This window comes from Vigna radiata, chromosome 5, assembly GCF_000741045.1.
Source record: "Vigna radiata var. radiata cultivar VC1973A chromosome 5, Vradiata_ver6, whole genome shotgun sequence".
In the NCBI taxonomy this organism is placed as follows: domain Eukaryota; kingdom Viridiplantae; phylum Streptophyta; class Magnoliopsida; order Fabales; family Fabaceae; genus Vigna; species Vigna radiata.
In genome coordinates, this window is record NC_028355.1 from 20,793,745 (window position 1) to 20,820,759 (window position 27,015).

The 27,015-nt window shown below is 31.7% G+C and overlaps 2 protein-coding genes across 9 annotated transcripts; both read left to right on the forward strand.

The window, feature by feature from the left end:
* Positions 1 to 2,004: 2,004 nt before the first annotated feature.
* LOC106762174 (vacuolar-processing enzyme) lies at positions 2,005 to 7,920 on the forward strand. Its single transcript, XM_014645928.2, has 9 exons — positions 2,005 to 2,373; positions 3,240 to 3,404; positions 3,487 to 3,643; positions 4,551 to 4,636; positions 4,741 to 4,940; positions 5,283 to 5,331; positions 5,496 to 5,705; positions 6,802 to 7,008; positions 7,417 to 7,920. The coding sequence occupies exons 1-9, from the start codon at positions 2,179 to 2,181 to the stop codon at positions 7,597 to 7,599; spliced, it is 1,452 nt and encodes a 483-aa protein (XP_014501414.1). The 5' UTR covers positions 2,005 to 2,178; the 3' UTR covers positions 7,600 to 7,920.
* Positions 7,921 to 15,236: 7,316 nt separating this feature from the next.
* On the forward strand, positions 15,237 to 22,588 carry LOC106762032 (hybrid signal transduction histidine kinase K). 8 transcript variants are annotated; one of them, XM_014645716.2, is made up of 8 exons: positions 15,258 to 15,730; positions 15,836 to 15,904; positions 16,019 to 16,085; positions 16,242 to 16,312; positions 16,891 to 17,312; positions 19,619 to 19,955; positions 22,009 to 22,086; positions 22,199 to 22,588. In XM_014645716.2, exons 5-8 carry the CDS (start codon positions 16,906 to 16,908, stop codon positions 22,247 to 22,249), a joined length of 873 nt encoding a protein of 290 aa, XP_014501202.1. In that variant the 5' UTR covers positions 15,258 to 15,730; positions 15,836 to 15,904; positions 16,019 to 16,085; positions 16,242 to 16,312; positions 16,891 to 16,905; the 3' UTR covers positions 22,250 to 22,588. The 8 variants fall into 8 exon arrangements, with proteins under 8 accessions (XP_022636655.1, XP_022636656.1, XP_014501202.1 ...); XM_022780933.1 differs by having other exon boundaries at positions 15,258 to 15,465; positions 15,603 to 15,730; positions 15,836 to 16,085; XM_014645713.2 differs by having other exon boundaries at positions 15,836 to 16,085.
* Positions 22,589 to 27,015: the final 4,427 nt, after the last annotated feature.

Below are 27,015 nucleotides of genomic sequence, written 5' to 3' on the forward strand. Positions count from 1 at the left end.
CATCAAATACACAAAATGGATTCAGAGAATGAATTGACTAACACATGCAAGCATGAAACGTTTCTTGCATGCAAGGAAAATAAGGGACTTCAAAAGACAAAATTTCTTACCCGTTCAAATGAAAATCTGATCGGTGCAAATGGAAGCTCTTGTCACCGGGAAGACTTAATCTGAAAGGGTTGATGATCGGAGAAGAAGAAAGGTTAGAAATCTAGAGAGAAGTTTGAAGAGTTTAGAGAGAAGGAGGAGAAAAATAGTGTTTCTTGAAGATGAAGAGGAAAGGTTGTATGCAGAAAGTGGTGCCAGATTTAAAATCCCACTTTAAATACTACCCCTAAAAACTGAACGCCCACTCATTGTCTGTCACCTGTTTTCCACTTTCTGGAAACCCACATTCCCTCTATTGCCACACAGTTACCAAGGAACGGAGAATTAAATGAACTGTAGTCTTTGCCCCCACTAACTTAGGGAATTAAATGGAAAGTAACACTTATCATCCACTATCCTAGGAAAAATAAAAGGACTATTACATTAAGTATCTGACTATCTAAGATAATGTTAAAAAAATAACATGAAAGTATGAATGAGTAGTTATAGATCCAATTCAAGATGTGTGAAGATATATTACATCATAACATCTAAAAGATCTTTTTTTTTTAATTCTCTCTTTTTATTTTGTAAAGTTCTAGTTCTTCATTGACAAATTAGATATATTTGATGTAATTTTAATTTTTTCCTCAATTAAAAACAAAAAACTTACATTTAATTACTTTAGAAGTGGTAACAACAATTTAACCTATTTAATGGAAATATCATATCAAATCATTTTAAATAAAACAAGACTAAATGTTTATAACAAAATCAAGCACACAAAAAAAGGTAAATAATCATATTGAATTAAGAGAAAAAAATATTAATTAAGTAAAAAAAATCCTATTATCATCTTATTTTTCATTTCGTTACTTGTTTGTTAGAAAGTATTTATGGTTTTTTTAAACTCTTGTATAATAATGGATAGGAATATTTGTATAATTTATTTTTTATTTCAAATAAAATTATTTAAAAAATTCTTTAAAATTTAAATTTACATAAAAATAATAATTTCAAAATACAATTCAAATAAAATTACACACTAAAATATTAATACAAATAAAACTGGTCTTTCTATGAACATAAATTCAAATTAATTACACCAAAATATAAATTAAAAAAATATTTAAAATCAAATTCTAAACATTTTTTAATTATTATTATTTCTTCCATTAATAATTCTGTTTTGATTCTTGATCTTTAAAAGAAAATACTTAAATCGAATTTATGAATAATTAGTAATCTATAACGAGTATTAACTGTAATAAAAAAAATACCAATAAAACGCATGGGTGTATATAAATTAATTAATTTAATTAAAAACACTTATAGAATTTAAATAAATAGTAATTTAAGACAATAGAATGATGAAATAGTTTTTTCTTAAAAGATAAATAAATTTAAATTAAAGGTCATTTAAAATATAAAAACTAATTATAACATTAGTTTAAAATAACGACTTAAAAGATAAAATGAAAAATAAAATGTATATAGAAAAGAAATATTCTCATAATTTTTTTATATAAATATAGATAATTTTTTTATTATTTTATTTTACACATCAAACACATGGTAGGGACAAAGTATGGAGACAAAACAAAGTGTGAGGACAAATCAAACAGCAGAATTTATAAGAAAAAAATGTACACTTTTTGTTTTCTAAAAAAAGTGGGCTGCAACTTTTACCTAGAAATACTTTGTACAGTTGTCAAAAATTAGTAATTTGTAATGTGTTACATGCAAGTAATTAAAAAAACGAAAGTATAAATTAAAATAAAATTGTTTTTAAATATAAATTTATATCAAATTTTATATAATTATTCTTTTATTAATATTTTAAAAGCATGTGGTTTCTAATAAGAAGGTTATAATGTATATATGGAAAATAAGATTTCTTATTCTGAAAGTGTAAGTTATAACCGGAAAGGGAGGGAAACCTCCAAAGCCACGCAACGCACCCGAAAGCAACCGGTCTTTGTCTTCCCTGAATTAAATTAATCTGAAATTATAATTTAAGGAAGGGTTGCTTGGTTTGCTTCGTCATCATTTTTTCTTTCCAACCTACTTTTCTTCGATTCAACGCCCATCATGAATCGTTTCCCGATCATTTTTGTCGTAGCCACCCTCATCACCCTTGTCTCCGGTGGCCGTGACGAGATTCTCCGAATGCCCTCCGAAGCTTCCAGGTTCTTCCAAGCACCTGCTACCGATGAGAATGACGAGGGAACGAGGTGGGCCGTTTTAATTGCCGGATCCAATGGCTACTGGAATTACAGACACCAGGTCACTCATTTTTCTTCTTTCCCACTTTTTACTGTTTAATTATTTCCCTGTCTTCTGTGTTTGTTTGGTAGGGCAGCAAATTCAATTATTCATTCCATCTTAATTTACTTTCTTTTTAAATTCAGTCATGAACTCTCTCAGCTATGTATGTGTATATTTTTTAATTTGTCTGATTGATTCTAAGTAGTTCTTTACTGCACTTAGATATATTACTTTTAGTCTCTGTTTTTCTAAAGATCAGCTTATTGGTATAGGTGAATGTGGATTTAGTTGGATCAGGTTTATCATCCTGATCGTACCCAAAATTTTTACTGGACAATTTAATTCAAATAATTTTCAGGTTATAAGTTCAAAACCTCGGACTTATAAGGTCTTCTCATGTATATTCCGATGACATAAAATTAACCTAATAAAACATAAATAAATGAATTAGGTGTTAATTCTATAAAACCATTCTATGAGAGTAAAAGCTGTAAGGAAGTCTTAAAAGTGATGCAACACACTGAAACTGACAAAAAGTAAATTAACCATGGCGTGTTTTGCCTCCCTAATTCTTGGTTATGACTCTTGAGTTTTGATATTTTAAAGAAACTAATCATGGTATAAAAGTCTGGAACAATTTATCATTTGTAGAGTAAAAAGTGCACGCACTTACAGTATAAAGTGTCTCCACAGTGTCATCTGATGATGGATCATCATATTTAAGTTTGTTGACTTTTATAATAACTTCCTTAAAATCATGTTTACACTGATGTTTGATTTACTGAAGTGTACATTTTTTTGCACAAGAATAGAGAGAATTAAAACTCTTCTTTGTATGGCTTATCTAATTTGGAGATAACCGACGAAATTTGTCATTTCATCAGTCTGATGTTTGCCATGCGTATCAACTGCTGAGGAAAGGTGGTCTGAAAGAAGAAAATATTGTGGTATTTATGTATGATGACATTGCTTTCAATGAAGAGAACCCACGGCCTGGAGTCATTATTAACAGCCCTCATGGAAATGATGTTTACAAGGGAGTCCCAAAGGTATGTTATCTTACTCTGGTATCCCATATCCTGTTCCCAATTAGAGTTTTAAAGATTCCTAACAAGGACCTTGTTGTGGCAGGATTACGTTGGTGAAGATGTCACTGTTAACAATTTTTTTGCTGCTATACTTGGAAATAAATCAGCTCTTACCGGTGGTAGCGGGAAGGTTGTCGATAGTGGTCCCAATGATCATATATTTATATACTATTCTGATCATGGCGGTCCAGGAGTGTTAGGTTGGTAGTTTTGAACCTTTCATGGAAGCTTTATTATGAAAATCATGGTCTGTTTACGTTTTAATACGAGCCTTCTTGTATTGCGACTTATTAATGGAAAATGTGTTTCCTGTGTTTTTTTGCTGGGTTGATTATGTGGCGTTGCTTGATTTTGAATTGAATGTAACAGTCAAAGGAAAGTTTAGCACACCTATAATACCTCCCTTGCCAAAAGTCTCTATAGCTGTCAAGCTAAGCACAATAAACTGAAAACTTTGAACTCTAAAATGTTGGTTTTTGTTAGATGTAATATTTCAAAATTCATACCAGTTTTATGGATATTTTCCGATTCTTAAGATTGTCTCAAGTGCTGAATTTGAATTTTTTTTTTTAAAGAGGAGACGTAGTATTATGCAGCATAGAGGAACAGTGCAACATGTATGTGGGTTGATTTCAGTAAGACATATACACTCATCGTACAGCTATACTAAACAATTTATCATGTCTGATGCAACTTTTTTCCCTTTTTTGAACAACAGTGGCATTTCAAAATGTTCTGATTAAGTTCTACTTTCTGTTTTTTTCTTTTTGTTTTTTTTTTCTTCCTTGTTTGGGTAACTTGAAGGGTAAAATATGAAACCAGAGGAAGCTGCATTCCCCGCCTGAAAAAAAAAGGCAAAAAAAAGAACTGGTCGGAATTGTGAAGTGGAGGAGTATATGGTCTTCAGTGTCAATGTCCTGTTATCCATTTTTGTCCGTGATCATTTTATTACATACTATTGTTTATTGGTCTTGATTCTTCTATTATCAATTTGTTTTGTGATTCTTCTTTACACATCGAAGTGTTTCTTCGCGCTAAATACCTGCCCATTTCTATTTCTTATATGGTATTTTTCCTTGGGGGCGGGGTACTGGGGATGGATTTCAGGGATGCCTACTAATCCATACATGTATGCCTCCGATTTGATTGAAGTCTTAAAGAAAAAACATGCTTCTGGAACGTATAAAAGCCTAGTAAGTTGCCACTAGTTATGTTTTACTTAATATTTGTATCAATCTTCACCTGGCTATTTACTTACTAATTCTTAGTATTTATGATTTATGCAATGTTGCTGCAGGTATTTTATCTAGAGGCATGTGAATCTGGGAGTATCTTTGAAGGTCTTCTTCCTGAAGGGCTGAATATCTATGCAACAACAGCAGCTAATGCAGAAGAAAGCAGTTGGGGAACATATTGTCCCGGGGAATATCCTAGTCCCCCCGCTGAATATGAAACCTGCCTGGGTGACCTGTACAGTGTTGCTTGGATGGAAGATAGGTATGACTATAAGAGCGTATCAAAGAAGCATATAAACTAGTGTTATTCATTTCTCCAAATCTTAAATGATTATAAAAATATATCGGATGCAATACCTTTTACGCGGGAAATTTCCAAGACCTTGTTGAAGGCCGGTGACTGCTGTGATATAGACATGCTACTGCATATGTGTATTTGCCTCTTATTTTGTACTCTATCAAACCCTTTTTTATATGAAATAAGTTTTGTTCCATGCCCCTTGATAACTTTTTTTTTTTTCTTTCTGGAAGATTATGTTTTCTATTAACTAATGTTGTAAGGTCTTTTATTGACTGGTCTTTTTCCCTCTACCTTTTTGAACAGTGACATTCACAATTTGCGAACAGAAACTTTACATCAACAATTTGAATTGGTAAGATCCCGTTTCTTACTTAGTTCTGTCTGTAATAAACTTATACAAGCTGAAAGTTATTTGATATCTTTGTTGTTTGAATATATGACAAGAAATGTCTAAAAATTTGATGGGTCGAAGAAGCTAGTAGACATGTTTCAGTTGTCTGACAGCTATGCTCACAGGTGAAACAAAGGACTATCAATGGAAATTCAGCCTATGGTTCCCACGTGATGCAGTATGGTGACATAGGGCTTAGCAAGAACAATCTCTCCTTATATTTGGGTACAAATCCTGCTAATGATAATTTTCCTTTTCTGGAGAAAAACTCGTTGGTGCCACCTTCAAAAGCAGTCAACCAACGTGATGCAGATCTTGTCCATTTCTGGGATAAGGTATCATACGTTTGAAAACAAGTTTATTGTTATATATATTTCTTAACCATATCTTCATGATTTTTCCCCCAAAGTTTAAATTTGAAGGGTTTTGAGAATCAGCACTATTATGTTCACTACCGTCTACCACGTAAACAGTATTTGATGACAGAATTAACCACAATAGAATTTCGTAGAAAGAGCTTGAAGGAGATAAAAGATCTCACAAGGAAGATGAAGTATTAGCGAACTTCAACTTATATCCACAATAAAATTAACCATGAACACATAAATTACAACTTGAAAATTTTTTCTTCTTGAACTCACTCTTTCGGTTAACAGTTTGTAACAACATTAGGTAACTGACAGTAACATGTTGCAAATGATGACACAAGGTCCCTGTTTATAGATAAAGTCAACCTAACTAACATTACCACCCACGCCTGGTCACAAGCATCAGCACACGACGCTCACATCTGGTCACCAGTATAATATGCTTCAGTCTTAGCAAAATATCACAGATTACTAGACATGCTATTAAGACTGGATGTTGTTAGACAATATAGGAATCTTTGAACAGATTTTATTGAGTCAATCCTCACACAGGGGTATACATATATTCATACTTGGCAGATATTATTAAATGGAGTTGTGATCCCATTGATTTCACTCCACATTCATTTCATGTTCCAAACAATTGAGTGACATCCCATTCGTGATTGAAGCTGCCAAGCTTTACACTAGTACTGGCTATTATTAGGCCAATGACTATTAGCCCTTTCCTTGTACCAACTGTGCCGTAGGAGTGGATATATTGATTTCCACTAACAAATATGTAGATGCACCAGAACTTTAACTAGCTAGATGAGAAATCTTTGAACTTGTTTTCTTGGATAAAATATGGAAAATTTGTGTGAATCCCGTGCCTTTATGTTAGACGAGTGAGTGGCTAGTAGTTTTCATTCCTTGAAATTTTGGTAATTTGGCTTTAATGATAAAACTACAAGAAAAGAAGATGCAAGAGGGAGGGGGAATATCTCTGATGTCATTTCCTATGGTAAGCCTTTATTTTTTCTAATTATATTCTATCTTCTTTACTTCCTTTCTGTTTTTCCAGTTCCGCAAAGCTCCTTTGGGTTCTTCTAGGAAATCTGTAGCTCAGAAACAAATTCTAGAAGCAATGTCTCACAGAATGCATATAGACGACAGCGTGACACTTATTGGAAAGCTGTTATTTGGCATTGAAGAGGGTCCAGAACTGCTTAGCAGTGTTAGACCTGCTGGGCAACCACTTGTTGATGACTGGGACTGCCTTAAAACACTGGTACCGTTTCCCTTGATTAACTTTGTTGAGTTTGAATGTATTAGATCTTTTCTAATAACATGCACCTTTATTCTGTAGCCATTGATTTGGCAAAAAAAAAGGCATCAACGATGGGTGGTCCACCCCACCTACAATAACAAGTACAAAATCTAGGGGTAGGGGTGCTCCAATTAAGAAGTGTGCATGCTAGAATCCATCTATGATTGAATCATTGCTTTTCTGTTTGGTACTAATTATCCAGTTCACATAGTTACAGTATGAGATGGCAGCAGGGCATCCGGTAGTGTTTTGCCTTGGAATAATTGATGTTGAATTTGAATTATAAAGTATAAATCATCATTTGTTTGTTGATTGAACTAAAGTTTTGGATTTCTGACAAAGCCGTGCCTTAATCTACTGTTGATTCAGGTTAGGACTTTTGAGACACATTGTGGATCCCTGTCTCAGTATGGGATGAAACATATGAGGTCCTTTGCAAACCTCTGCAATGCTGGAATACGGAAAGAGCAAATGGCCGAGGCCTCAGCACAAGCATGCGTCAGTATTCCTGCAAGTCCCTGGAGTTCTTTGAGCAGCGGTTTCAGTGCATAATTCATACAATGTATCCCATTGGAGACCGAGTATAATGGTTGTAGCTTTATGATTTATCATTGCATCATGTATTGTACTTTGGTCATGATTTCTTATTCCAACACTGTAAATACACATGGGACGCTGGGGAACCCTCTTCTTTACATTGTAATTTGGGGCAAAATAGATGCTGTAACCAAGCCATTTTACTATTATTTTAGCAGAGACAGTGAAACCATAAGGACCCTTGCAACTTCTTCTAATGGCATAATGACAGTGCACGTTATCGTGTTTGTAAACTTATCCTTCATTTTTATTCTATGGCAGTAACTAGTAACCCTATCCTTATCGTTCTTAACTTAATATATTTGGTAAATTATTAAAAAAAATCAAAAGATATAATAAAGTAACGCTCAAAGTTACCAGATTGAAGTATGAATCAGATTTATTTTTCTTTTCTGTGATTTACGAAACTGGGGCGAACTTTCTCAGTCACAATGACAATGAAATCAAATGAGCTATTATCATTTGCCACTGGTAGCTAACACATGGTTTGGTGTAACTAATATTAATTAATTTAAGGCACAAGAATGGAGTGAATAAAGTAACGGAAATAAAGAAAAAAAAAGGTGTATATATATCACACGTTTACTGGTTTTGTATTGTCCTAATATAAAATTTTATATAATCAATTAATTAAAAACTAATAGTTTAGAAACAGGGTTTAAATATAAAAAATAAATAATTATAAAATATGTGATTACATTTATAAAATAAAGTTTGTAAAAAAATATATATAAATATAAATAAAATAGGAGGTATAAGTGTTAATTTTAACACAAAAATAAGCAAATGTCTACTGTAAATTTAGAAGAAAATGAATAAGATAAGTGACTTGTGTGATACTTTATTAAAATCTTTAATTTTTTCATAATTTCTGATTCAATTTACCCAATATGTAATTCTAAAAGTATAGTACTTGTAAATGTCTTTTAAAAACTAAATACAACATGATTTGTTATTTTATTAAGGGTTAAATATATTTTTGGTTTCTTAATTTTTAATGAAAATTTAAATTAATCACACTTCAAAACTTTGGTCCAATTTAGTCTCTCAATTTTAGAAATATGTGAATTTATTCCTTTTAACCAAATCTGGTTAAGTTTATTTGACATTTTAAACGTATTTCATGATAGCATTTGAGTTGCTTACACTGTTTAACACATTTTTTGTTCAATGTTAATTGAAAAATGCATTTGAAATCTCAAATAAAATTAACAAATTTTAGTTAAAGGACTAAATTCATGCAGTGATAAGGAACTCAATTAGTCCAAAGTTTCAAAGAGAAACTAATTCTAATTTTGATTAAAAATTAAAAGACTAAAAACATATTTAACTCTTTTATTAAATATAAGTTGTTTTTTATTTTATATGTAAAAATAAATATTTAAGATAAAATAGCATGATATTCAAATAAAATATATATAATGAGACTTTGATAACTTAAAGAATAATAAGTTGGTATCCCTTACTTTTTCACTTTTTTGTTAAAAGGCTACCTTTTAGTTTTTTTTTTTCGATTATTTATATCTGTTCTCAATTATTCATTTTCAGGTATTTGAAATATTTTGTATTTTTATTTCAATTCTTATTTATTCTCTATATTTTTAGAATCTTGTTTGCTCGGTATTTATTTTGTAGAATGACAGGCAGGGAATATTCATTGGCGGACATTTGATGAAGAAAAATTACAAATTATTGAATTTAATAGAGTAGTTCATTAAATGAAAAACTTCTGAAGTGTAATGATGAATAGATAAAAACCCTATTGTAGAGGTCAAAAATTAAATATTTGAACAAGCTTTTTATATTCATGAAAAAAACTTGTATGAAAAATAAAAATCATTAAAAAACGATAATTAAATAAATTAAAGACAAATACTTAAAATTAAATTATAATTTTAATTTCAATAGACTTTTTATTTTGTAATACTTTACTTAAGATTTTAGGTTGTTGAACAAAACTCAACGTCCTCATTTGAAAAGATTTAGAAAAGAGTAATTAAAAAGATTTAATGATAAATTGTTTTTTATTTTATTTGAATAGGTATAAGTAAAATAAATTGAAAAGTAAATTTCTTTAATCTCTTATATAAATTAAATCTTACAAATTTTAATTTTAAATTTATTCTTATATACCTTAAGCCTATTCAAATAAATAATAAGAAAAAAAAAATTACATAGATCCACTGGTTAACAAGAACTTAAATCTCAGTCCTTCACTGTCACCATGTGAATGACCATTAATAGAAGACATCATCAGCTCTGAAACTGTGGGTGATAGATTCACCGTCTTCATCATCATTTTTTGTTCTGACCTTCTCTTCTTCAGTTCTACGCCCATCACAAACGCTTTTCCGATCCTCTTTCTCATTGCCACCCTCCTCTTCGTGGCCGCCACCAGGTCCTCCTATTACTCTATTACTTTCCGTAGCTTCCAGCTTCTTTCAAGCATATGGTGGCATCATGAAACCGATGATGGTAATATGTGGGTCCTTTTAATTGCGGGCTCCATTGGCTACAGTAATCACAGGTATGTACTCATTCAACTTCTCACCCTTCTTTTATATATTTTGCCGTGAAAGTGAAGCAACACATGTTACCACTGCAATATATATCGAATTAAAGTACATATCATGCCCAATTTAGTTTGAAAAATAAATCATAACTTGCAAGAGAATAATTTAGTTTTCTATTTTTTTTTAATTGATACTTGATTCAATACAAAAACTATTAATATATCACTAATTACACCATATATGAAATGACTATATTTCATATACTTAGATGAGTGAATTGATATTTTTTTTCTAGTATTTCCCATTCTGACTGAACAAATTGTAACATGTACTTAATTTGCTAGGAGAGTCTATTTTCTAAACTTTAAGAAAATAAGTTTTTAAATGATTGCAAATGCTAAATTTGATTTATAGATTGTATTTAAAAATTATAATAATGTTGGTTAAGATGATGGTTTAAAATGACATATATCAAATTTAATACTGATTTTATGAATATTTTTCGATTCACTAGGAATTTGGATATTTTTAAACAGGGGACTGGTATTGTCGCTAGTGGAATAGTGACACATTGGTGGTTTGATTTGGGTGATGTGTATAAACATTTACCCATCATATTGTTATGCTATACAATTGATCATTTCAGATGCAGCATATTTTTTTTCAGAGAACAATAGCATTTTAAAATGTTCTGGTTAATATCTGCTTTCTGTTTATTTGATTGTTTCCTGAACAAAGAAACCAGGGGATGCGACATCCCCCGCCTGAAAAGAAAAGGAAAAGAAAAAAGGAGTGAGGAAGAGTGAAGTAGAGAGCGTCGGTATCAATATTCACATTTTAGTGCATGCTACTGGTTATTGCTGATTCTTCTAGAGCCATTTGTTTTTTTATACGACAGTGTTTCTTCACACCAAATATTTGCCCTTCCGAACTTCTTAAAGCCTAGTAAGTTACTATTCGTTATGATTTGTGTACTGTTTGTGCAATCTTCACACTATCTATTCTATCTATTTACTTGTTAATTCTTAGTTTTGTGAGTTATGCAATGAATCAGGGAGTATCTTTGAAGGTCTTGTTCCGGAAGGTCTGATAATCTATGCAAAAACATCTGCAAAAGCAGAAGACAGCTGGGTATTGTCTTGGGGTGCATTATTCTTCAATCAAAACCTTAAATGATTAATGAAAGTATATTGGGGATATAAATAAGATATATTAGATGCAATACTTTTACCCAGGCAATTTCCATGACCTTGATGAATTCCCATGAATGCTATGATATGAACATGCTACTATAAAACTGCATTTTCCTATTATTTTGTGTTTTACCAAGCCATTCTTTATATATAAAAGAAATTGTTTGATGCCCTTAATGACTTTTTTTTTTTCTAATGAGTGATGTTGTTAGGTCTTTTATGGACCGGTCTTTTTCCCTCTACACTCTTTTAACTTTTGGTAAGATCACGTTTCAAACTCAATTTGATTTCATATAAACTGAATGCTATTTGATACCTGTGTTGCTTAAATACATGAGAAAATGTGTCTGTTTGATTGATTTCCTGAACTGATATTTGATGGATTCAAGGAGGTAGTGGATATGTTTCAATTGTGTGAGATGTCTTCTTAATGCTATGCCCAGAGGTCAAAGAAAGGACTATGACTGGAAATTCAGACTATGGTTCCCACGCGTGCAGTATGGTTCCCACTCTTCTTATATTTGAGTACAAATCCTGCCAATGATACTTTCCTGGAGTAAAACTCCCAGGGACCACCTTCAAAAACAGTCGACCAAGGTGATGAAGATCTCATCCATTCCTGAGATAAGGTATCATACGGTTGAAGAATAGTTTTTTTATTATTTATTTGATAAAATAACTGCTCCCAAAATTTAAATTTGAAGGGATATATTAATAGTTGGGAGATATTAATAGATTCCATTCCACCTTCGTTTCATGTACTAAACAATTCAGTGACATCCTATTTTGTATTGAAGCTGCCAAGGTTTAGTTTGGGAAGGGCTATTAGCCCATTCCTAATACCAAATGTGCCATAAGAGGTATATATATGATTTCCTCTAACCACCAGAACTTAACAATCGAGATAAGAAATCTTTGAAAAGATTATAATAAACCTTGTTGATTTGTTAAATACGGAAAAATTGTGAGTCTCATGGCTTTGTCTAACATGGGTCAGTGTCTGGTAGTTTCGTTTCTTGAAATGTTGGTAACTTGGCCTTAATGCTAAAACTACAAGAAAAAATTAGGAGGGAAGGGGTATCTCTCTCTGGTTTTATTTTCTACTGTATACCTTTAATTTTTCTAATTATATTACATCTTCTTGTTCTCCTCTTCACTGCTTTCCCAGTTCCACAAAGCTGTTGTGGGTTCTTGTAGGAAAACTGCTGCTCAGAAACAAATCCTGGAAGTAAGGTCTTGCAGAAACAGGTCCAGAAGCTCTCTATTTAGCATTGAAAGGGATCCAGAACTGCTTAGCACTGCGATACCTGTTGGGCAAACCACTTATTGATGACTGGGACTGCCTTAAAAACATTTGTACCGTTTCCCTTGATTCACTCTATTTAGTTTGATTGTATTAGACCCTTTCTAATATTCACCTTCTTATTCTATGGCCATTGATTTGGCCAAAAATGGCATCAACTATAGATGGTCCACCTACAATATAAGTAAAAAATCTAGGTGCACGGATGAATTTAAGAAGTGTGCATGCTAGAATCCGTATATGATTGAATCATTGCTTTTCTGTATGTTATTAATTATCCAGTTCACATAGTTACCGTATGAGATGGCAGCAGGGCCTCCCCACTGTACCCCCTTCCAATAAATCAACATTTTGTTTAACAAATATTACCTTAAGCTTGTGCCACCATGAATGCTGAAGATGAGAAAGATCCACTGCAGTAAAACAAAGAGAAAGTAGTACAAAACTATGTGGAGAAGAGTGAAAGAGAAGAAACAAAGATAAGTGAGATGAGATGAAAGGAGACGAGAAACGAAACTGATATTATTGATTCGTAAAGTCTTAAAAAATAAAAGAGGGAAAGTTATATATATATATATATATATATATATATATATATATATATATATATATATATATAGGCATAAAAACAAACGGTTGGAGTGCGCTAAGCACAAACACGCTGAAAGGAAAAGGAAATAAAACAGTTTATCAGCCCTCTTCTCGGCATATATGTTCTTCATTTCCAAATTGAAATGTAAGTATTTGAAGGTTTGAGGAGGTAACGACTTAGTAAAAATATCAATTGCTTCATCAATAGATGAGATAGGAAGAAATTTCAGAAGACTACAAGTGATTTCTTATCAGACAAAATGATAGTTAATATCAATATGTTATATTCGTTCACGAAAAACAGGATTTGATGCAAAAGTGTTTACGTAGTACAAGAGTGATATGATTAATCTATTTAACATCAATCTTGGTTAGCACAATGTCATTCACATAAATGAGTAAGGCAGTGATGTATGAATCGTCATGTAGAAGAGGAGCAATGATAATTATTTGAAAGAAGAAAATTGGAAAGTTTGGCATACCATAGACAACCAACTTGTTTGAGCTCGTAGAGAAATGTTGTAATTTGCAAACTTTGCTTGATTTGACAGTACAAAGACTAATGGGAGCTTCATGTAAGCTTTCTCATTGAGGTTGTTATGAAGGAAGGCGTTATTAACATCAATTGTTTCAAAATTCAGTTGTTGGATGCAACAAAAGCAAGAAAGAGCCGCAAGGTTATTTATTAGTTTGACAACACAAGTAAAAGTGTCAAAGAAATCTAACTCTTCAAGTTGTGTGCATTCCTTAACAGCAAGGGCCTTTTAAATGTTCAATTGTGTTATGAGAGTTGAACTTGGTCTTGTAAATCCATTGGCAACCAATGACTAGAAATGTGTACCTTATGAGAAATACTAAAAAAACCAATACACAATATTGAATAATATAATTGTTTAACCTTATGTTATATCATTGTGTCATGTACTGCACTTTGGTCATTATTTCTTAAACCAACTCTGTATTTTTGATAAAAATAATTTTTAAATTATATAATCATTATAATGTAAAATTAACACACAAAAGTCAAATGTAGATATCAATTAATACACGGTAGCCACTAAAGGGTAATTTTATATTTTTAAGGTACAGTAACATTGGAAAGAAATTTTGAACCCTAAAAAAGTATTAGACATCTTTAAAATTGCAAAAGAATTTTTGGTCAATATACTTTAAGGTGTTTTATTTAAGAAATATGAATGATTTAAGTTTTAATTTGAATGTTATACAAAAAGTTGATTTATGGAATTGTTGGAAATTAAAATGAGAGTTGGAATAACACATAGATGGACAGCCAGGATTTGGTCAATTCCTAGTTGCTAGATTGAAGTATGAATCAGATTTATCTCTCTTTTTATGATTCACGAAACAGCTGACATTCACAGACAGAACTGTCAAGAAACCAAATTCGTAGTTACTATTTGCCACGTTGTTGTAGATAACTGGTTTTGTGGTTCGGTGCGTGGTAAAGATCAGGTTAGTTAACCGTAGTTAAATATCAAGGGCGGGAATGAAATGAAGACAAAATATGTTTTATTATGAATTTCATAATTATATATGTTTTATTATGGAGACTAAAATTTTAAAATATCAAATAGTTTTTGCAAAAAAGTTCAATAAATTTAACACGAGAAATATCTAGCACTCTTTTTAAAATATTTGTATATGATAATTGGTGATAAATGAAAATATAAAATGCTGAAGTTATTTAAAATATATGAAAATATAAAATTAAAAGATAATTTAATTATAATATTAAAAAAGCATGATAGCAAAATCGGATTAACATTGAAATAATAATTGGAATTTGGAATGTGAGGAGTGTAGAGATTCCGTTAACCTGCTGTGAAAGCATTGACGGCGTAAGGGCATAGGTGAGCGGCTTAACTTAAGGGGTGTGTAAGGGTAAACCGTGAATGGTTAGAGGGAGAAAAGAGGAAAGCCGTGAGATTGTTGATCTACGGTGAGGTGCACAGGAGTGTCTATGTGTGTACTACAAGATGTATGTATATAACACAAACAGGTCCTTCAATGGAAACACCAACCCACACACACACCCCATTTTCGTTCTATCACAACATCAACCTGCTTCCTCTTCAACCTTTTTTTTTTCCTTCTCTTCTCTTCCTTTACCTCTCTCACGCTTCCTCTCCAATTTACAACACTAATTCACATAGCCCAAACTTTCATCTTCAGGATCTGACTTTTTCAAACATACAATGGGGTTAGCCATTTAGACAGCATCAATATCTATCTTTTCTTCTTTTCTTCCTCCTTTTGCCCACCAACGACAACCAAACTTGTATTTATCTCCAATCTTTTTTTCTTCTCCCAATTTTGTTGGCTCATTTATGTTTTCAGATGCATGTTCCAAGAGTGTTTTCATGAGTTTATCCGAATTCCGTTTTAAATTTTCAACTGAAATCTGTTCTGGAGATTTCCTTTGATCATTGCGATTAATAAGTTGCAGAAGATTTCCAGTTTTGAAGGTTCGAAAATAAGACCCCAGTTTTGTTTTTGCCTTATTTCGTTCCTCTATTCCTTCCTTTGGTGTCTGTGCTAAGTTATTCCTGAATTTTTTTTGGCCTCCCCAGATACATTTTTAGTGAGAAAAAAAGGGGTTTTGAAGCTCTGAACTTTCTGCTTGCCCTGTAATTACAGAGGTGATCGTTTTCTTGCTTGGGTGTAAAGACTGAGTTTATATCCATCGTCGCTGATACAAGCTTTGGAATGTCATTATTACTTGAATTTTCAACATAGATTTACATTTTTCACAGCTTCAGAACTGAAATCCTGGCACTTTTCCTACAGTCATAAACGAAGTTCTGGCCGGACCTGATTTAGGTGAGAGAAACTAATGTACTTAATCAAAATTAGAACTGAATAAATTGATTCTGATCGCAACCTTGCAGTCTTGGCCGCAACAGTTAATTCAGTTTTGATGTTAGTATGTTCTTGTTATTGTTCTCTGATTTCTCTCTTGTTCATAATTTCCTGCAGGAAAACAAAAAATCCCCTTGGTTTCATCTGAAGGAATTGATTCATGTTCTAGTTATTGTTAATTTTGTAAGGTAAACATCCAGTTTTTTCTGGATCTCTTTGGTCTAACTCGTGTTTTTGTTGCTCTTCGTAATCTCAACCGCTCACAATACAATCCTAGTGTGGCTTTTGAAGAGACGAGGCATTGAGCAGAACCGCCAAGACCAGTTGAATTTAATCGATTGATGTCTCGTTTTCACATTATCCTAGATGTCCTGTGGAAATACTGAATTTGAACCTTTTTTTTTTCTTTGTGCACCTTTGTGCACCGAACATTTACACTGTGTTCGGTTCCTCTCCCTCTTGTTATTGTCATCGTCCATTTTTGTCTTGACCCAGATATAGAAGATGCTCAGTGTAAATTTTTTTTTTGTTCGGAATCCATGGACCATTCGTTGCACAAATCCTGTTAAAACAGTGTAGTAACCTCAGTTAATTGGGATGTGGACGAGAGAGACGCTGTCTGTGTTTGTGAAGGAACACAAATCCAATTTCAATTTGAATTTAAAAATGTAGCAATTTGAAGGACTAAATCTTAATTTTAATTATTTTTATGGTAGCTAGTAGTTGAATTAACCTAGTATGGTGATGATGACGATGATGATGGCAGGGAAAGGTTGAAGAAATGGAGAAAGATTCAAGTATTCGAAGCAATAACACGGTGTCTGGTGGTAGAGATAAAAGCGGAGGGGAAGGGTCGTTGCTGTTGAGGGCGAGTTCCGATGGCGCTAGACAGGGAACGACGTCGGATTTGGTGTTGCAGTGGGGGAATCGGAAGCGGTTAAGGTGCATGAAGGTGCAGGTTAAGGACGATTCTTCAGGCCCGGTTCAGAGGACAACGGTTCGGGTGGATCGCCGGGTTGTTAGAACCGATAAGGATTCTTTAAATAAGCCCCCCTTCGGTGTCAATAATAACACCCTTGGAGTTGGACACACTCATAATAACAACAATAACAATCATCATCATAATCAGAGTAACGGGTATCCAAATCTCCGTCAACGTCCTTCTTCTCCGCAGCAACGAATTCTCAGGTAACGCAATTTGTCATTCACTTTGTTACTTTATCTTTCCCCATAAATATGATTTAATCTTTTTTTAAAAAAAAAAACAAATATAATTGAGCGAGACTGAAATGAGATCTGAGAATAGGTCAATTTGACAAAATTCGGGATTTTATACGGAAAAGAGGGAAAATTGAAGATTTCTGTGTTGTGATTCATAAAGTTAAAAATCGTTACTTAATATTACATATCTTAATAATTGTTTTTATTTTGGTTTTCTCTGGTTGAGTGTGATTCCATCAATACTTATCTTGAGGGCAAGGATGGTGTTGGTGGCGCAGTGGCGCGTGGGCCAGTGTTTTGTTTTGATCTGTTTTATATTGTTGATTAAATAAAATAAATAAGCTAGGGTTTGTGGTGGTGTAGGTGTACTGTGAAGGTAGTTTTAGCGAAAGATATTAGTATAAATAGTTTGAAAGCAAGCAGCACATGGGTGTGAGTGAAATAAATATCTATCTGAAGAACTGGAAAGAAAAGTGGCAGAGAAAAAGCACAGCGTGGGCATGGGAATGAGTTGAAAGTGTAGTGGGGGCAGAGAGTGGATTTGAAATTGTTTAGTGGGATGTCCTGCCACGAAATTTCGTTGGGTGGTGCAACTTGTAAATCACATTTCTCACCCAAAGAATCTTAAGCTTCAAATATTACTGTAAATAAATTTAAAATTAAAAATAATTTGGGCTACTACTCAAATTATTATTATATTATAATTCATCTCGGCTGAATACACAAAGGCTTATATTCTGTCGACTCTCCAATTGGTCAGGTCCTTGCAGTCTCATCCAAATTAAACAATGAAGAGGAACTCACGGTGAGTAAGTGCGTGAGATCCCCTTCTTTACTTCCGTCAAATTTTGTTTCCAGATATCGTCAATCACTAAGCTAACCTCACTTTCTCTAATCTCTGCCTCACAACTAGATGATAGGGTATATTGATAATATCTGGTTCTGAATTTGGATTAACGCCATGATATTTAGGCACGCAAGAAAACAACACATATAGTTGGAGCGTGATTCTTGCTTAATCGGTTGGAAACTTGGGGAATCCTTTGGGCATTGTTTTATTAATTTGGATGTTTCATTTTTTAATCAAAAATAGTTTGTGTCTGTTTCTTTACATTTTAACTTGGAATCATTGGTAGCGTCAGGGCGAGTCTTATAATGAAAATCAGGTTAATAATCCAAGCCTTGCTGCTTTGCTTCTGACGTCTGACAGGGGGTTTGAGATTTCTTAGGGAGGTTTAGGTTGGTGTGGTTGATTCTTTGCCGTTGACATTTTCTTTTCTAGATCTTGATTTTATATATTTGATGAGTTTTCCATGGAAAAACCTAGAAGATGAGGGGATATTTATTTTGACTCTGTCAAATCTCAGGCCGGTATTTTATTTACTGTGAGATTTAATTACAAGTTTCGTTACTGTTTAGTACTGTTATGGAAATTATATAAAAAAGAAAAAAATATGTTGAATTCATGTCATAGAAAGAAAAGTAATGAAGGAGGTTTGTGCGTTGTAGAAGATAGGATTAGGATTAGATTAGAGGAGAGGGGGATTTGCAGGTTCTGGATCTACATGTAGGAGGCGGAAGCAGGAGTTGATTATTCACATGGAACCATGGAACGGAGGGTTTCCTTCCACGTGTTAACGAAACGTCCTTTTCCATTTTGGCCGTCGGATCGAAGGGACCAGGTCGCAGATCCGTCCAGTCTCCTTCATCATTCCACCACGTAGCAATCTTCATCTTGATTGCCCAATAATAAAGCTCTCTCAATCCAACGGCTCCAAAGAAACCGTGGAACCAGCTGTGCCCGTTATAGGGAATCACACACACTTTCTCTCTTAGGCTAGGCCCCTCGAGGTTCGACTCAAATATCCAATTCTCTTCTCATCAACCAAAATAAATTAACTACCCAACTCTCCTTCAAACCAAGATACAAATACAAAGCCCCGCAAAGAGCCAAAAACCATCCCTTTTTCTACGCTAAAAAATCTGTCTACATAGATTCCAGCCTCTCCCACCCTTGGATCTAGATCAATCACCCAAGGTTAATTTCGTAAACTCACCACTCCCTGGTTACTTTTCATACATAATATAATATAATAATATATACATATATGTTTATTAACTCTAAAATAACCTCTGAAATGCATCTTCGTTTGCCCTATTTATTATGTCGTGTTATGTGATGTGATTCACGTTCTTACGATTAAGAAAGACACATAGGATAATTATTACATGTGTGTTGTGTTTGCGTTTTAAATTTTTGGGTTGTAATTTAGGAACTCAGAAGGTTCAAGTGCCATGAGAGGAGGACAAAGCAACGGGGGCGTTAGGGGAATTGCCTCACCGGACAGGGGTGCGCACGATAAGAGGGGGACCCATAACAACCACCTTAATGACAACAACAAGTCTGCAGCCTCATCGGATACTGCGCACGATAGCAAGAAGGGAGGGTCGCCCTCCGGCAGCGGAGACGCCGCTCCGCCTGTGTGGCCCCCGAAGTTCGTGATTGCCTTGACCAACAAGGAGAAGGAAGAAGATTTTCTTGCCATTAAGGGCTCAAAGCTGCCTCAGAGACCCAAGAAGAGAGCTAAATTCATTCAGCGCACCCTCAATGTAAGCCTCACTTCCCCTTCTCTGCTTTTTCATTATTTTCTTCAACTTTATTATTGTTATTCATCACATCAGCATGATCTTTTCTTGATGTCCAATATCTTAAATCATAGCAGCTCCCATCAATTTATTTTCTAGTAGTAATACAATGACAAAGTAAAAACAAATCTCAACGAAATTCATAATTTGGATGAAGTACTCTCTGACAGAGGTTCGATGACCTTGTTTTGGTACTCACTCAACAAGAAAGGTGTTCTAATTATTTTGCTTAGTAAGGGCATAATAACAATATTAAAATGGGTGTGAAAACCAAATAAATCATATTTTAATTTTTTTAAAAGCATATTATTATTAGTATAAAGCTTAACCCATCAGAAAATTTGACTAATAATTTTTAATAGGATTATTATTTTTTATTAAAAAGTTGAATTGTGGGACAGATTTATTTGTAGCATATTCTAATTTTAGTAGTTGATTTGTGGTAGTATTCTTTTAGGTGAGTGCCTTCTTTTTTTTTTTCTTTGGTATTTTGCTTTTCCCTTTTCCTGAAAAAGCTATACACGGTTGGCAGCTGTGGAGTGCATTACACGCGTCGAAGGGAGCTTGGCTCATACCGAATAGTTAGTCACCAAAATAATTAAGTAGTATAACATCACCATCATCTGTACGTAGTCATCACTATTTTTACGGGAGACATATTTATTTTTTAATTTATTAAAATAATAATATTTAATCATATTTGTTTATTTGCTTTATTACTTATTTTTCATTATTACTTATTGGAAGTGTCTGCACAGATCAAGATTAGTCTACTCCTCCACATGGTCACCGATGAATCCCTGAAAGCTGAATAAGCTACCAACAAATTATAGTAAAATAGAAGTGAATAGTTTTCTTGAATTTGATGCATACACCTACCGATTAGTATAATAATCTGTGTGCAGCAGTACTTCAATTAAAAAAAATCTGTTTTTTTTTTGGTTCTAGGTGGCCCAAACATGCCAGGTTCTTAAACCTGGTATTGAAAATTGTGTTCTTTAATAAAGGGTGAAACAGTGATCGTGATCATAAAACTGGTATTGAAAATCAATAGTAAAACTGAGGTTTTAATATTATTATTACTGATATTATTACTGTTATTTATTATTGATATTATGACTTATTTATTATTGATAATATTCTGCCACTTGATATTTATCTATTCAGTGACACTTTAAATGGGTTCTGGTCCAGAAATAACAAATAATAAATTAAGTGAAAGAATTAATAAATAAATAATAAGAGAGTATCACACCTGTCCAGTGGAGTTTGGATTTATATATTAAAAAGTGGGAGCAACCATACTGGATTACATCTTCTGTGTAATGAGTGGTGTCAGTTGTAGTGGACGTACCTGGTTGAATATGAATAGTCATTACACAGACTTATCAACAAAAGACCAAAACTCCTACTAACTAGCGGACAAATTTAGAAACCGGTTGACCTCTTCTTAGCTGGATGGAATACCGGAAGAAATTCTTGTTTACTCTCATCTAGCCAAAATATTACACTCATGATATAGAAATAGTTGAAAGAAATAAATATATAGCCTTGTGTAATAACATGTTACATCTATACCATTTTCATTTCGGTTTTAGAATTTCTTTTTTATAGCTTATAAGCCATCTTTATTGCTAGGCTTTTAAATAATAAAAATTCGTGACACATTTTTTATACACTTCTTCCTGATTGTGAAGAGAACTAAAAAATTTTAGTTAGCTTTTTCTAGTGATGCTTTTAGGTTTAAGTTTATGTTTTTAGGTTTAAGTTTATGTTTTGGTGTATATAAGGTTTGATCTTCTTTTATATTTATAATATTATAATTTCTTGTGCATTCAAATATTTTTTTTTATTTTCTTCTTCTCTTATCCTTGCATCTTTATAAACTTTGATGAAGTAAAGATGAAAATGTTCGTATTTATTTGTTTATTGGGTTCTTTCTGTACAAATAAGTGCATGCGTGATTTGTGTTTTAAATGTGATTTGTGTTTTAAATATTGTTTAATTTGTTTGACAGCTCGTTAGTCCTGGTGCATGGTTGTGCGATCTTACCTTGGAACGATACGAAGTTAGGGAGAAGAAAATATCCAAAAAGGTAAATGGAATGAAAAAAAAAAAAAAAAAGAGGAAGATTCATTTCTGCAATTATGAAAAGACGATAATTTTTGTGGCACATAAATAAAGAAATATAATTTATTTTTATGCAGAGACCAAGAGGTTTGAAAGCAATGGGAAACATGGAGTCTGACTCTGAGTAGAGAGAAAAGTTAATGAGGCTATGAATGTTGAGAAGTGAAGATGCTAAGCTTTATGTTTGGTAAGGATGTAGGAAATGCATGGATTTTGTAAAGCATGGCATGACATCAAAGCTGGATGCCAACTCATCGAAATCAAAATATTAAATATTTTAGCTTTGCCACTGCTTAGCTTAATCTCCTTGTCTTCATTTCCTTTCTTTCCTAGTCTGGAAAACTGCTTCGGAATTGCAAAATGACTAGGTGTCCTCAAGGAGGGACATTTTCACTAACACAATGTGTCTCACAACATCTTTTGACAATATTTCCTATTATTCATTTCATCACACAGATTCTCATTTACTCCCTCATTTTTTACAACAATTTTAACATAAAACGATATCACTCTTTTAGCAATGGGGTTCTCACAATACCTTTGTTAGTGTTCTCTAGCAATGAACATTAAAAAAAAAGCGTCTTCTTGAAGGCTGTGATAATTTCCTTTGTTGAATTAAATTGAAGTTCTTACTTTTATGACAAGTAAATGATTCTTAATCTTTTTAAATAATGGAATCAAAGGAATTTGTTTGCTCATAGGTATGATGATGTGTGTTATCTTTGTTTTTTCCTTTTTCGAATTTGATTCAGTATTCTTTTCTTTTTCCCATGGTTTCTATTTATTTTTTTCCTAACATTCTTTGATGATTGTTATCCCCTTCTACACACAAATTAATAATCCGAAATCTCAAGCAATTATTCTTAGAAGCTTTGTCGTGATGAAGTATGGATTCAAAGGTTTGACACATTAAAAAGTGAAGATAGTTTTGGTTGAAGACAAAATATGTATATACAAATAAAAAGTGGAGTTAAAATCATCAATTGTCAATATTGATAAGTATTGATAGGTTAAACAATCACTTTAACAAGTTTTTTTGGTACATTTCTTGAAAGCTTTAAAATCCTAGATTCAAATTCACTTTTCTAAGCTGAAATTAAATATAAATCCTTGTATATATTTTGTACTTTAAAACTCATCTCTATGGATTATGTTTTTATTTTTGGTTGCATTTCAAGTATTTTATTAATTTTCACTAATCATTCCTTTTTAAAGTAATGTAATTAATAAATTATTTAATATTATTGAATTTCAATCTGCATTTTAACAAATGAAGTGCTGATATATGCCATGGAAGATGTCCATGGGTGTAGGGTGTGAGAGTGAGAGTGACTAAATCTGGCTCTCAATTAAAAATGTATTAGTTCAATTACATTTAATTTTTGGTGAATTAGAGATTTTATAATATTATACTACTATTATATGTTGATAGGTAAATGGATTGACTTAAGATTATTTTATTTTTCTAAATTATTATTATTATTATATGTATATTAAGAAAGAATATGAAAGGGATTGATTCAACTTATTTATTTCATAATAATACAATTAATGTTTACCTATTCCATCAATTATAATAATAATTAAAAATTAAAGAATTAATTCAAATTTAAACATTTAAATTATTTAAAAATTATTGATTAATATTATAAGATTTAAAAATATCAAATTATCAATACATAAATAATTATAATAAAAAACTTATAAAAATGATAAAAAAATTAATAAAATATTTGTATGAGTGATGGATCAATCTATGACTCAAATTATTTAACGTAAATTTAATTTAATTTAATTGGCCATAAAAAAATATAGTTACATGAACTGCAATAATCCAAATGTTAGAACTGGGGTGTGAGGGTAATTACCTCATGTTGAGCTGTGCCAAGGATGTTTAATTGTTTAATTAACCATACCATTTCTATGGCTCCAACCATCCTAACATATTTTTATTTGAAAATAAACTACATTACAAAAGTTATAAACAACAATAGGAATAAATTTGAAAATAATTATCAATTTCAATTTCCCCAAAATAGAGGAATTATAAATATTTTAAAAAAACTCTCAAATTTGGCTTTAAATGTATTTTTGAAAATTTAAGAGAATAAAATAATTTGATTAAATTTGGACTAGCAAATCCAAATTTATAATAAACCAAAAATACAACTAAATTTAACTTTAATTTTTATTTGGAGAATGTATTTTTTTCCTGTCTCAATGGAAAGACTCTGATTTTGCTTAACTTGAATTTTTATATGTTTTAAAATTCATGATAATTATTTAAAAAATAAATAAAAATAACATAACTATGTTGTTATTTTTAAATAAAAATAGAGTCTGTTCTCTATAATATCTATAATAGAAAATTATTAAATATAATTTGATATTATTGAAACAAAAATTTAATTATGATTTATGAACATCACAAATATTACTTTATATATATTTTTCTCCTTAGAAAAAAAAAAGTATTAATAAAGTACATAGATTTTCACCAAAACATATTACCAATTATTAGAAAATTTTAATAATGTTATTATAGTAGTAACATGATTTGGTATAGCATTTAAGGCACTGCATAATTTTAGTTTATGTGTAAACACACATGAAGCAAGGGTAACACAACTATGGTTGACCCTTAATGGACAAGCTTCAATTGTCAATAGAAATTATTCTTGTCCCCACAAACTTATACTCTGTTTTCTTCAATTACAAGTTTCTATATAGGACAACAAAAATGTCTTTATCAATCTTCCATGTACACTGAATTTATTATTCCTTTGTAAATTAATTTTTAATTTTTGAACTTAAGACCTTCAAATGGGTGTTTAAATATAATATTTTTCTATCTTCTTTTAATATTTTGCATGCTTATGCAAAAGTCATTATCAAAATTAAAGAATGGTCACAGACAATAGATAACATCATCTATTGATATGAACACCTGAATTCACAGAAAAACTAAAAAAAAAAAATTAATAAAAAAAAACTTACAAAGAAGCACAAACTAGAAAATAAAAGAAATCCATTATGTACCGAAACAAATATCACAAATAATAATACTCAAAAAATATAGCAAAATAACTAAAGATACAGAAATAAACAGATGAAATCTCTGCACATCAACACATGAGAGAGCTATATACTACTAGGCAAGCCTCGATCTCTGGTAAATCCACACAAAAAATAGAGGAATTGAAAATCTCAAGGCAGAAGCTCTGCATGTTCAGATCCTGTGAGAAGATCCGAAGACGAGAGCAACGGCAGCGGCTAGAAAACCCGCGACGAAGGAGGGAGAGATGACAGAAGCCGGAGAGGTAGGACTAGGCGCCGGCGCATCGGCGGCAAAAGCGGTGGAGACGACGGCAAGAAGGACCGCCATTGTGGTGATGGTTAGGACCTGAGAAGAAGCCATTGTTTATGAGTGATTTAGGGTTTTGACGGAAGCAGTGTAGCGAGAGAAAGGAATGCGAATGAAGTGAAGAAGGTGAAGGAGTGTTTATATAGAAGGGAAATGAGAAGATAAAAGAAGGGTATTTTGGGAATGCAGAGAAATTTACAGAGTGGCTATTATAATTTGAGTGGGTGCTGTGCTGTTCCAGCTGGTTCTGCTGTCAAAGTTAGGCAAATCTGTTTTCTCTTCTTCTGTCTTTTTAACAATTTTCATTAATTAACTAATTAACCAATAAAAATAAACTAATAAAACATTTAGTGGATCCTGAAACTGCATGACTTCTGCAGGAGAATCTCTCCATCAAGACAACAATAATTCTTCTACCTAACAAAAACATTTTCTTCAAATCATTGTTATTATTTTAAAATATTAATAAATTAATTCTCCCAAATACACTTACGATGGTTTACCATCGTAGAAATGAATTAATAGATTTATTTTTATGTAGCACAGTGTTAGTCTAATCTAAATATGCATTATAATCAATTGTAATATACTTTTCTTTTTCATATATGCCTTCATGCGAAAAAAAAAAAAAAAAACTCCATTTTTGTTGTTAAGTACTTTGTGCAATACCTTGTATTGGTTTTTTGTAAAATGGATTTTTCTCCACAAATTCCAAAATACAACAGTAGAAAACATAATAATATCAAATGCATCTATGACTATTTAAACATTAAACTCAAATATAACCGGGAAACACTTAAAATAGACATTGTTAATCTAATCTAAAAGCACATAATCGAGTATAAGGTGTGGACAATGTATTACCTAATATAACATACAGATAATATGTTGTGTATTACAGAAGATACATAATATGTGATTTATTATTAAGACTTATAAAATATTTCATCGATATATTAAAATTTATTTATTTATATATTATTAACCAAAACAATTTATTCAATATTTTTAAGTTAAACATTTATGAAAGAAGAATATTGTTACCTCCAAGTTAAATATTTTGTCTAAAATTATAAAAAAAGATAATATCATTATCTTCTTAACAAAACTATATATATATATATATATATATATATATATATATAACCTATCACATTTCTTATAAGTTTTTAATGTCTTATATATACTTTAACAACTCACTTCTTTCAAATAAAGATATTTTCATTTTAATTGCATGATATATTTTTAGTTTTTGAAAGTAAATTTGAAATTCGTTAACATCTCTTTTGATTAAATTTTTATTATGATTAAATAGTATTTAAGATTGACATTGAATTGAATTTGTCAAAAGGATTTAACAACTCTATATAACTTTATTTATTCATTTAAAAAGTGAAAAAGCTAAATTATATTAAAGTTTATTTATTCATTTAAAAAGTTTAAAAACTAAATTATTTTAAAATTTAAAACAGGAATTCTAATTTCAAATTAAAATGTAAATACAAAAATGTTTAATCACTATACAATTTT